We start from the raw sequence: 12,825 nt of genomic DNA, 5'->3' as shown, positions 1-12,825 counted from the left end.
GCACTAACGATCTAACTTAGGTTTTGATGAATGATAACGTAAGTTAAGTTAAGTTTGTTGTCATCTATCGATCTAACTGAGTGTGCAGAAGAAGTTTAGATAGGTTGACGGGTCGACTGAATATCTGACAAGAAATCCAGCTAGGTCGACGGGCTGACTGGATAGCTGGTACGAAGTCCAAATAGGTCGATGGATTGGCCGGATATCTGACACGAAGTCCAGCTAGGTCAACGGGCCGACCGGATAGCTGACACCAAGTCTAAACAGGTCGACGGGCTGACCGGATGTCTGGCAGGATGGTAAGTTAAGGTAAGCCACTGGAGGAGAGTGACTTCGTGAGAATGTGTTCCCCGTTTGAGGGAATTGTAGGCGTCGATCTAACTTAAATCCATTTTAAAAATCTAAATTGAGATCATGACTAGATTCTGGTCTTGAGGAGACAGAATCTAATTACTACTCTGTTTTTATTATTTGTGCTAACTTTTATTTTGCAGGGTAGTATAATATTTATTGCCTCGGACTAATCTTTTTCTTGCCGGAAAGAGCTTTTGCTGGAGAAAGGAGTCCGAGCGCCGGGAAGGGATCCGGGTGCCTAGAATGCAAAAGTTTATCTCGTCGCAACATGGAGAGCGCTGATTGGCTGGGCCGACGTCACGGTACAAGCGCTCGGAAGGGATCCGGGCGCCTGGAGCTACCTATATAAGGAGCCCTCCACCTAGAGCAAATACACACAACTTCCTTCTACGATTGCTCTATTGCGCACTATTCCTGCGACGCTGCGAAGCTCCTCCGACAACCTGCAACTCAATTTCTTTTTCCTTGTTATCGGTATTTCTTTCATAATTCTTGTATTAAATCATGTAATACTTTTGCAAATTATTAGTGATTGCCCAACGAAGGCATTCTCACGTGCGGGTCTTGGAATAGGAGTCGACGAAGGCTCCGAACCAAGTAAAATTGGTTTTGTTAGCATTGTGTTTAATTTTCTATTCCCGCTGCTTACTCGATAATGAATTTTCGACGATCGCTGTTCACCCCCCTCTAGCGAACTTTAAAATCCAACATGAACTATTAGCAAGTAAGGCCTAGTAGGGAGACCGAGCTGTATAGGGAGGGCGAACAAGATGGTTGAATTGTCGAGTAGAGAAATTGAGCCGCTAGGCAAGGAGGACAAGCAGGGAGATTGAGCTATTGAGCATGGAGGCCATGCTACTGAGTAGGGATGTATACAGAGTGCAATCAAGGCCTTTGTTTGACATAATTTTTTAAGAAAAATGATATGCACAAGGAAAAAAACTCAAGGAAAACCTCAAGGATAGATACATAAAATGATGGGGCCCACAAAAAGTGAAATGGTGGGCCATGCCTTTATGTGTCTATCCTTGAGATTTTTCTTGAGTTTTTTTCCTTGAGCATATCATTGCTCATTTTTTAAAGTAGGTTTGTTTCTTCTCTAATAGTGATTAGAGGCTTTGATAGAATTTTATTTTCTGAGATACAACACTTCAACCATGTTAACAACCAAACACTAGTTGTTTGTATTAGGATTGGTGGACCGACTAAAAGGGATGAATAGCCTACCAATTAAAAAGTACAACTTCTCTTGCTATTGAACTAGCAAGGACACACTAATTAAATAATAAAAATAAATGACATAAGAGTAAAGGAAACACAAAAATTTATTTGGTTTGCAACCTGGATAGCTACTAATCCAAGACAATTGGAAGCACTATCAACCTCCTTCGATAGGGTCAGTAGCGGAGTACCCCCTTATAATAGTTAGAAGCTAAAAAATGAAATTACAAAAGTTAATACATGCGCATTGTTGAACTTCAAGCTTAAGGGCTCTTTTTATAGCATCATGGTCGAAGTGACCGTTTTGCTGACGTGGCCATCCAGGGCTCTTCTAGTGATCTAGGGTGCCTCCAATGGGCTGAGTTGTTATCCCCGCCGCAATAGCTGTTTTATACGTGGAATCCACTGCTTATCTCCACAACAATGACTCCATGTCTTCGGAGGCGCCTCGAACAATCGGAGGCGCCTCAAGTACCATATGCGGCAACAACTCCTCTAGGCATTTGAGTCACCTCAAGCTATCTGAGACGCCTCGAGTCTTTTGGTCATTGATAAGCCATTATTGATACTTTTTTTGGGTGGTGATTGGATGTTTTCTAATCATTTGCATACTTAAAGTACACCTTAAACCATGTTTACGAGTTGAGGACTGTCTTGTTGGAAAAGCAACTAGGAAACCATTTGGTAAGACTACTTAAGTTGAATCATCATTGCAGTTAATTCATTCAGATATTTGTGGTCCAAATCTAGCATATCAAACCTTATCATTTATATCTGCATCACTAGTTAGAGTAATGTTTGTAAAACAACCATCAATAGCAAATTGACATATGATTCTACATCAAGAACCATAAAACCATTTATTAAAAAATCATATCCGATTGATACTGAGTCAATCTTAAGTTCAACACATTGGATGTGAAAATTAATACAATACCCTAAATCAAGAAGACACGTAATGTAAACAAGATTCCGTCGAATTTCAGAAGCATACAGGACATCATGGACAAACAAAACACCACCACCACGGAGGTTAAATTTGCAAGTGCCGACTCCTTTGACTTCAACTCTTGTATTGTTTCCTACATAGATCCACTTGTTGCCAGCTAGCACCCGATGGTACTCCCCAAATGTAACTCGTTCCCGAGCTACATGGTTGGTTGTTCCAGAATCTATAATCCACAAAGGAAAAGAATAAGCTAACAACATTGAGTTAGCAACAAAATACTCATGAAAAGAAGACACATTTGAATTTGTCTTTTTCGACTCAGTGCACTCCCGAGCGAAATGACCCTTTTTGTTGCAGTTAAAGTAAGTCAACTTATTTTTAGGTTTCTTTCCAGTTTTTTTTCTTATCTTCTTAATTGGACTCTGTCCCTCAGTAGTAGCTTATTTCTTCTTTCACTTTCCTTTCTTGAATATCATTTCTTTTTCATGGATATAGATAATCCAACAGAACTGACAACCACATAGGCTAGTCCAGAAATCCTTACGATGCACCGAACCGATCAGATCTCTTTTCGTGTCATCCTTTTCACTAGCTACGACTTCCGCTCTATTTCTTGTATTCTTAAGTGATGATACTAGGTGGCCGGTAAGAGAGGAGGGGGTGGATTGCCCTGTTAGAGAATTTAAGTCTTTCTTTTGCTTTCATATTTTAGCAAAGACAACACGGGTTAGTTAAATAAAAGTTAATCAAAATAAATATAAAAAAATAGTAAAAAACAAGATCAATTTACTTACTTTGTAATTAGAAAATGACTAATCCAAGACTTTAAAAGTTTTATTGAAAATCTCCTCTGACGAAATAGTCTTTTACAAACTATAAAAACATTATATTAAACAGAATTCTGATGTCTACTCTCTCGTACATGTAATCACCCCCAGCTGACCATTTCCACTGGGCACCCACGCTCCCTACCCTATACAGTCGCCTCTTATGTTATGCATCAAGCCCATCTAATCCCTAGACTGGTCGAGCCAATAGCAGTGCAGACATCTTTGTAGATGATGCCACACTCCATCAGGTCAGCCGTGGCTGCTAGTTGCCCTCCTCCAAAACGCACATATCACCGTCTCTGCGTATTCCATTTTCCATTTGCAATGTCCTGAGTCAATTAATTAATTCTATTTAAAAGTTCCAACTTCATCAATTTTGACTCTTGGAAGAAAAAAATGAGACAACGACAGAAAATAAACATTAAATTGATTGATTTTCCATGATTTTTCTCTATCCAATCGAATGCAAGCATCCATCACTCACCTACCCTTCCAATTGAATCAAAAACACAATGACAACAAACTAAATCCATCATCTTTAATTTTTTTTTTGCCCCCTCTCACGACACAGTTGGTATTTATATATGTTTGCTCACATAAATTTTAAGATTAATTTTCAACTAATAAAATATATCTTGTTGGATATATGATATTCTTCATATATTTATTCATTTTAAACTCGGTTCAATTATATTATCAAACAAGTTTAAACATCCTATATCTTAATTCACTCATTTTTAACCCTACAGTCTAGTAGTTGAGTTGGTATCCAAATGATAGAGATTTACATAAATAGATAAAGATTTGAGTTGGTATCATAAAAATCATAGTTGAATTAGTATCAAGGTATGATCTCCTCGTAAGTCGGTCGTCTCTCAGATTAATTATTTGGAAGAACTAGAAATCTAACTTATCAAAAATATATATATATATATATATATGAACACTTGTAATGAAAAATTTAATTCAATTTAAAATTTTCAACTCCATCAATTTTGACTCTTGTGCAGCAAATAGTCAAAATAAACAAGAAAATGAGACAGCTAAAAGGAAGTAAACGTTAATGGATTCTTGGACAATTTACTTCAAAAGTTTTTTTTTTTTTAAATTACTATCAAAACGTATCGCCTACGTTACCTTTTTTAAATGATTTTTTTTTTCTACGCAGAAGGAAGAAAAAGATGAATTTAAGGAAAAAGGAGAAGATTATAAAATAAATTAGATTTCTTTTTACTATAATTTTCTTGAAAACTTAATCTTTTATCTTTATTTATATATTTTTTGATGACATAAAAATCAATAAGATATTAAAAATTAAATTTATTAATTAATAAGATTCATAAGTAGAGATAAAATTAAACTTTGCTTCTTGTAAAACTAGAAAAGACTTTGAAACTAATTTATAATTTTATTTTAAAATTTAATTTAATCCAATATATCCAATCCAATTGATACACCCACTAGGAACCCACCCATCCGGCCAATGAAATTACAACCGTCAATTTAGGTTGGACGCATCATATTGACTCACCTCGTCAAATAATTTAAACGGGTTATGTTAAAATTTTATCAACCTAAGTTTATCGCGAGCCAACCCGTCTACGCTCACGACTCACGCGAGTTAGCTCGCGATGGGCTTGGGTTGATCTGCGAGTTGAGAAATACATATAAACTAAATTATATGTCAATTTATTATTTTTCTTTGATATAATTTTAAAATAAAAATAATACTTTTCATCCAATATTTTATTTGTGTCCATTTATATTTAACATACATGTTTATTGATATATTTGATGGATGAAATCTTTTCGAAGTAACATGTTGAAGATATGAAATATTTTTTAATTATTTTAAAAAATTTTGATGGGCTCGCAGGTTGGTCCGTCAAATCTACATCCCGTCTTGAATTGGATTAGATTGAAAATTTCTCAACCCGCCAAGTTGATGGGCGGGGTACATCATGAACCAACCCGCCCCGTCACGAGTTGATCCGTCTAATCGCTCTAAATGAAATACACAATAACAGCAAAGTAAACTATTATGTTTTTTTTGTGCGTGTGATAGGAAAAAGAAGAAAAAACATTTTAAAATAAATAATTTTTTTATTTGTATACTCTCCTTTTATATATATATATATATATATATATATATATAAAAGAAATAACAGAGTCTATATACAGTAACTTTTCTCTGAGAATTGATCAGATAGCAGCAACTGATGGAGTTGGGACATAGATGGTCTCTTCAAGGAGAAACAGCCTTGGTCACTGGTGGATCCAAAGGGATAGGGTAAATATTTTGCTTTTATCTTCTTTTTATAGTTTGTTGTTGTTGTTGTTGCTGTTGTAGGTGTGCTATTGTGGAAGAACTAGCAAGATTTGGTGCAGCAGTTCATACGTGCGCCAGGAATGAAGCAGAGCTGAAACAGAGTTTGCAGAAATGGAGAGATCTGAAGCTTCAGGTGACTGGTTCGGTCTGTGACGTCTCGTCCTCGGAAGAGAGGGAGAAGCTGATAAAGGAAGTCAGCGCCATCTTCAACGGCAAACTCAATATCCTGGTGATGATTCGACATTTGTTCTTGTAGTAGCTTTGATAAAATTGTTAAATATTTTTTATTTCTCTAATTGTTAACTGAATTCGATTGAGTGCTTGTGAAGGTTAATAATGCAGCGTCTGCTTACGTTAAACCAGTTTTAGAGGTGACTCAAGAGGAATACAAGCACATCATGAACACCAACTTGGAAGCCGGTTTTCATTTGAGTCAACTCGCTCATCCTCCTCTCAAGGCATCTGGACGGGGCAATATCATCTTCATTTCTTCAATTGCTAGTCTCGAAGGAACTTCTTTTATGTCTGTCTATGGAGCATCTAAGGGTATCCTAATTATTCTCCAAAAAAAAATAATAAATCCAGGTTAATATCTAAATGCAACATGAAAATCGGTTTGTCTTTAGGAGCCATGAACCAACTCACTAGATGCCTCGCTTGCGAATGGGCTAAGGACAATATTCGTACCAATTGTGTTGTGCCCGGTGCCATCAACACACCTATGGCTAAACCGGTATATAATTGCTTATCTTTGTCTAACTTAATTGCTATTTATTTTTTGTGTAAATATCATAAAAATTTAAATTGTATAAGAGTTTTATGTTTAAATAGTTCTTTGAGAATGAAGAACTGGTGGCGAAGTGGTGTCATCGTACTCCGCTTGGGCGTGTGGGAGAGCCTGAGGAAGTGGCAGCTTCGGTGGCTTTTCTTTGCCTTCCTTCTTCCTCTTTCATCACCGGTCAAGTGATTGCTGTCGATGGAGGTAAAACAATGTGCGATGACTATTAAATGTCTATCGATCTAATACAATTGTTATATCTATATATGCTTATTCAATGAATTGTGTACACTTTAATAACAACCCTGGCATGTATGTTACTATGTCTATGAAGAACACATATCACAATCATGAATTGTGTACTCTAATCATTATACTTATATCTATATGCTTATTATATGAATTGTGTACATTTTGATAAAAAAAAATCACAAATCATTATTAGTTCCATTTCCTCGGTCACCATGGACTACATTAATCTTTTTATTAAAGATGAATTTTCTCTTATTTTTATAAAGAATAAATTTTTCTATGACTTTATTTTTATATAATTTTAAAAAGATATACATAATAAAATTGTGTGTTCTCATCAATAAAATGAAAGCGATGAAATATTCTTTTTTTTTTCACGTATATGTGTGTATATGAATCAGGTTCAGTGGTTCATTACTTCTTTTACAATGTAGAAAAGATGATGTCGTTAATTTTGTCTCAATATAGGTCATCATGTATTTCAAATCTATCTGAAATATAGATATGTTTGAATTTCACGTATACGTGTATATGAATTAGATTGAATGGTTCATTATTTCTTTTACTATGTAGAAAGGATGATGTCATTAATTTTGTCTCAATATAAGTCATCATGTGTTTCAAATCTATTTGAAATATAGAGATGTTTTTCATGTTAATTAAGGTATGCAAGGTATCATAATTATCATATCTTATTCTACCATGTCATAAGTTGGAAGACATAAGGAAGTAAGCAAATGAGATATTTATACAAATATTTTATTTTTTTTTAAACAAAAATACTCTATTTGACTTAAATACAATGAGAAAATCTTGTCTTAAAAGCCATAGAGACACTAAATTCTTTAAAATTTTTGAAATATATAACATATTGTTGAGAGATAATGTTTTTTTTTTCAGATGTCGCTTCATAACAACTTTATCCTAGCCCTTGATATTTGACGTTGTCGAGTTTCCCATGGGGAATTTTTATCCATCTTTGATTTTCTTCAAAGTTGTGAAGTAGATCTTTATTGAAACACACATGTATGGTGACACTAGTATCAATCCATCGCTTCTCAAGTCTCAATCCACCAAGCCAACTTTTGAGACTACAATACAAAGGTCCATGTTTGGCTGCTCATCCTTGTCTACAAGATTGACCTCAATTCTATTGACAATCTATCAGAGATTTTGGAGTATTAGCTGAATTAAAATTACATTGAATTAAATTCAATTTATTTGTTGAGATGACCTGAGTTGATAATCTTAACCTGTTAGCGGGAACTTATTTCTGTCAAGTGTTGAGTGCAGATTGCACAGTGATCGAGTGGGCAGATCGACTGAGAGGTCAGAACAATCGAGCAGGCAGATCGACCAAGTGGGCAGAGCGTTCGAGCGGGCAGATCAGTTGAGCGAACAAATCAACTGAGTGGGCAGAGTGGCAGATCATGCCGAGTAGGAAAAGCAGAAAAGCAATTGATCGGGCTAAGTGACAGTGCGACTGAGTAGCAAAGTGGTTGATCGAGCAGAGCGACTTAGTGGCAGAGTAGCCAGTGGGCAGGGTGGCCGAGTCATAGAGTAAACTGAGTGTTCGACTGAGCAGACCAATCGATATGGTAGTGTGGTCGAGCAGTCAGATCGACCGACCAGGCAGTGCGATCGAGCGAATAGAGCAGCAGATTAGGCCGAGTGGCTGACCAGGTAGTGTGGTAGACCAGGCAGATCGACTATTCAGGCAATGCGGTCTAGTGAGCAGAGCAGCAGATTAGGTCGAGTGTAGCATTTTACCTTTAATTTGGGGCATTGATTTTTGATGTGACCTTCTTGATCGGAGTTGTAGCATTTTACCTTTCTTTTCCCATTTCTTTGAAGAAACTTTGAAACTTGTCTCTTATCAAAATTATTAGTTCTAAAAACTTTATTAAATTTTCTTACCATAAATAGTTCTTCGTCTTTGTCGAGAGATAATTCTGAATCCAGTTCGTTCTTCTTAGCTTTTAGCGTTAGGTTGTGATTCAGCTCCTTTTCTTTTCTTAGTATTGTACATCAAGATTCGTGAAATTTCAAAGTAGAAAACAATTCTTCTAACGTACTTACATCTAAATCTTTTGAAATCTAGTAGGAATCAATTATCGAAATTCATTCTTGAGTTCTTGGAAAAGCATTTAGAGCATGTCTAAGTGAGTCTCGATTTGCTACCAATTCACCAATATGGTTAAGTCTTGTGTTAACTCCTTTAGCTTGGCGTGTAGTTGGACAACCATTTCTCCCTTTTTAAGTCGGGGGTTGCTGAGTTAGTTTTTGAGTAGATCTTTTCTGGCTAGTTTTACTTCAGAGGTGTCTTCATGTCATTCAGGAACTTCTCCTAGAGATCCTTGGTGGAGTTGTAGGTGCCGATTCTATTGAGTTTCTGAGTCATCAGTACGCTCAGAAGGTAGAACTCAGCCTTACCGTTTACCATGAACTAGGTCTATTTCTTCTTATTCCATTAGTACTCTTCCTTTTCTTCTTCGTTCTCATCCTTGGGTATTTCAAAACCATATTTAATAGTTAATAATATATTGATATTAATTTTGAAAAATACCTCCATTCTAGGCTTCTAAAGAGTGAACTCACCCTCAAACTTCAGTAGGTGAATGTTTGATCTGGTCATCTTCCTTGTTGCTTTAGTCGGCGGTTAATCCTTCTAAAATGATTGGACTCTGATACCACTCATTAGGATCTGTGGACCAACTTAAGGGGGGTAAATAACCTGCAAATTAAAATGTAGAACTTTTGCTACCAAACTATCAAGGATACACTAATTAAATAATAAAAATAAATGACAAAGAGTAAAAGGAATATAATAATTTACTTGGTTTGTAACCTAGGAGACTGCTAATCTAAGACAATCGGAAGCACTATCAATCTCCTTCTTTGATAGGGTCGGAGGTGGAGTAGCCCTTACAACAATTAGAAGCTTAAAACGAAATTACATAAGTTACTACGTGTGTGTTGTCGAACTTCGAGCTTAAGGGCTCTTTTTATAGACTCCTGGTTGAAGTAACCGTTTTGCTGATGTGGCCATTCAAAAGCCTCCAGTGATCCAGGACGCATACAATGGGCTGAGTTGTTATCCTCATCGCAATGATCATTTTCTGATCTAGTAGATTGGACGTGCCTCGATTCATCAGAGGCACCTCAGTTTGGCTGACGTGGAATCCACTACTTATCTCCCCGGCAACGACTCTAAGTCTTCAGAGACGCTTTGAACTATCAGAGGCACCTCATGTTCCATACGTAGCAACATCTCCTCTAGGCATTCGAGGTTCCTCAAGCTATCTGAGGAGCCTCAAGTTTTTAGATCATCAGGGTGTCTCTATTCAATCGAACCATCTTGAATGGTCAACTTTTAAGTTGACCATTTTCTGAATTCGTTCACTTGGGTGATGCTCCGTTTGTCCATAGTTGAGCTCTCTCAAACCCAACTCAAATATTCTCTACAAGCATCTTTCCTCTCGACTTCTCATCCTTCGTATGCATCACGTGCGCCCTTCTCACTTCACCAGTCTATTCTTCTGTAACTCCTCATCTCTCGAATGTACCGAGCTCTTCGACTCTCGTCCTGTGACATCTTTTTCACTCGTTGTATCTTTTGCTCAACTTCTTATGTTCTTAAGTCCCTGTACACTTAACACAAAGCATCAAACACATAGGGTCTAACTTAACTCGATTGATCAATATCAAAACTAACTCGGGATATTTATAATTTAAGATAAAATGAATAATATCATAATGCTATCAACAAGAAAACTAAAGAAATGATAGAGAAATAATGAGAAAGAGCGGTTTACTTATGGATGATTGGAATATTCCATTTCTGCTACCCAAGGGAGTCTCTATTTTTTAGGCTTGGAACCTTAGTCATCATTAATCATACCAATTAATGGTCATTATTCAGCCCATTATTTGCTTTGCAAGTGGGCTCCAAGTGTACATTTTGATTCGGTCATTAATATGTTTGTTTCAATTTTGAGGTAGGCAAAATAAAAATAATTTGAGTTACAAAATATAGACTATAAAAAAAAATTAAAAGACAATATTTTTTATGCTTGGTCTCTCTACCTGAACAAGTAATATTAAAAATTTCTTACTATTTTATTAAAAATCTCCCTCCTTTACTAATTAATTTTGGTGAAGCCTAAAATGAATTTACGTTAATATCCTTTTTTCTATTCATACTAAAAATAATTCCAAGATTTATTAATAATTCTACAAGCGAAACCATTATTGATCTATAGTTCGAGACTAAATTGCGGCATATTATTATGAATTTTTCTTATCATTAATTTTCTTGTTGTTTTATATAAAAAAATATAGTTCTCTTTAGTCTCACATCTTAGAATTGACAATACTATGATCAAAGAAGCTTCTATAAATATTTTAGATCGACAATGTTAAAAAATATATTTTTCTTAATTTTTTTTACTAAGATAAGTATAATATTAAATTAAACTATTTTTTTCGTAGGGAAGCCCGTTACAATAGTTTGTTGCTGGGATTCTCTAGCGTCACCCTTGCATTATTGCACTATTGCATGAGTCTAAATCTTACCCAAATAATTAATTCTTGATTCTGAACGTAAGGGTGACACTCAAAAATCCAAACAATTTGGATTAATTCAGATTTTCAAAAGTTAAGTACTTTACCCTAATGACTCTACTTTAGTATTTTAATGCTAAAATACTTTAATTAATATAATTTCATTATAAAGAGTCAATGTGATTTCAATATATTATATTATACACGCAACGCGTGCATGATCACTAGTTATTATTAAAAGTCCACTAAAAAACAACACATAAAAAATATTATCTTTTTTAATAACGACAACGATTTTTTAATGGATAAAAATGTCATGTCTTTTTTAAAATACAAATACAAATTTTTAGTAAAAGATAAAAATCATTATTTTTTCTATTTGCAAAAATTATTATTTATTATATTTACACCATGAATTATTTAATTAAACTCTTATAAATAATACCAATTAAATTATCATGAAAGTACAACAAATTAATTTTCTTACTATTAAACCAGAAATGTGTCATTCAATTCAAACAGAAAATATGTAGACATAATCCACAAACTTTGGATCCATATTAAGTCTATATAAAACCAAAACCACTGCATACTAGACATACATATTAGTTGTAACATATCTTACTTCTTGAATTGAATCCTTCTGGTAATATTGCATCTTCTCGAAAATATATGAGTACCCTTCTTGGAAAAATAAAAACTCTACTTTCAATTTCTTTCCATATTCATCTGTGATGAAGAAAATTATTATATTATAATTAAGATGAAATAGCTCATATAATCAATATATTAAATTATTATATTATAATTAAGACGAAGCATCTCACATAATCAATACATTAAGCCTAATGAACATATTTGACAAAGATAATAAACCTAATTTAATTTGCAAGCATTCTACTTCTGAATCTTGGCGTCTAATCTACGCTTAATCTAACATGATCCTACCCGAAAGTTGATGAGGTGGAAAGCTGGGGATGTGATGCTCCCGCTGACCTCTTGTGGACTCTACTCGGACTTGTAACACAGCTTACGTCAGTGCCGAGCCAGGGAAGGGGTCCTCGACATTGGTCCTCCAACGCTCAAGTCAGTCATCGGTGATGAAGTATAAGGTAGAGCAACAAGAAGACTGTAGCGCAAACAGTGAATATCGCACACCTCCGTCGATGCTTGGACCCCCCATTTATATAGAGCTCCTGTGGCGCGCGTGCACACTCCCCAAGGTGAGCACACTTTCCAAAGTTTTTCTTGAAAAGACTTGTCAGTAAAATGTCATTGACACAGTACCTTAACAAGCCGAGCATATCTCTACAGTGACAGTGGAAGCTTCCACCGTACGATCTTCTAGTATCCATGCCCGGTGTCGGTGGCACTAACTTCCAAAGGGATGTCGATGGATACCGGAGAGAGTATGCTGCTAGGTCGAGCGGTGTAGCCACTCGACTGGAACTTTGCTGTTCCTGTATCTCGTCCGCTCGGCCGGAACCCAGCCGTGCTTGTGCCACATCCACTTGGCCGTATTTCACAATGTTTGTGTCGTGTCTTGCTG

At 35.7% G+C, this 12,825-nt stretch overlaps 1 protein-coding gene across 2 annotated transcripts; it reads left to right on the top strand.

Annotated features, from left to right (window-relative positions):
• The first annotated feature begins 5,517 nt into the window (after positions 1-5,517).
• Positions 5,518-8,510, top strand: LOC122044349 (tropinone reductase homolog At5g06060-like). Of its 2 annotated transcripts, none has more exons than XM_042604847.1 (6): positions 5,518-5,644; positions 5,705-5,912; positions 6,013-6,229; positions 6,310-6,416; positions 6,515-6,665; positions 8,007-8,510. In XM_042604847.1, exons 1-6 carry the CDS (start codon positions 5,574-5,576, stop codon positions 8,105-8,107), a joined length of 855 nt encoding a protein of 284 aa, XP_042460781.1. In that variant the 5' UTR covers positions 5,518-5,573; the 3' UTR covers positions 8,108-8,510. The 2 variants fall into 2 exon arrangements, with proteins under 2 accessions (XP_042460781.1, XP_042460782.1); XM_042604848.1 differs by having other exon boundaries at positions 5,535-5,625.
• Positions 8,511-12,825: the final 4,315 nt, after the last annotated feature.

The sequence above is a fragment of the Zingiber officinale genome, chromosome 2A, assembly GCF_018446385.1.
Source record: "Zingiber officinale cultivar Zhangliang chromosome 2A, Zo_v1.1, whole genome shotgun sequence".
Lineage (NCBI taxonomy): Eukaryota > Viridiplantae > Streptophyta > Magnoliopsida > Zingiberales > Zingiberaceae > Zingiber > Zingiber officinale.
The sequence above is the reverse complement of the archived record's forward strand: the minus strand, read 5'-3'. Positions and strand labels throughout refer to the sequence as shown.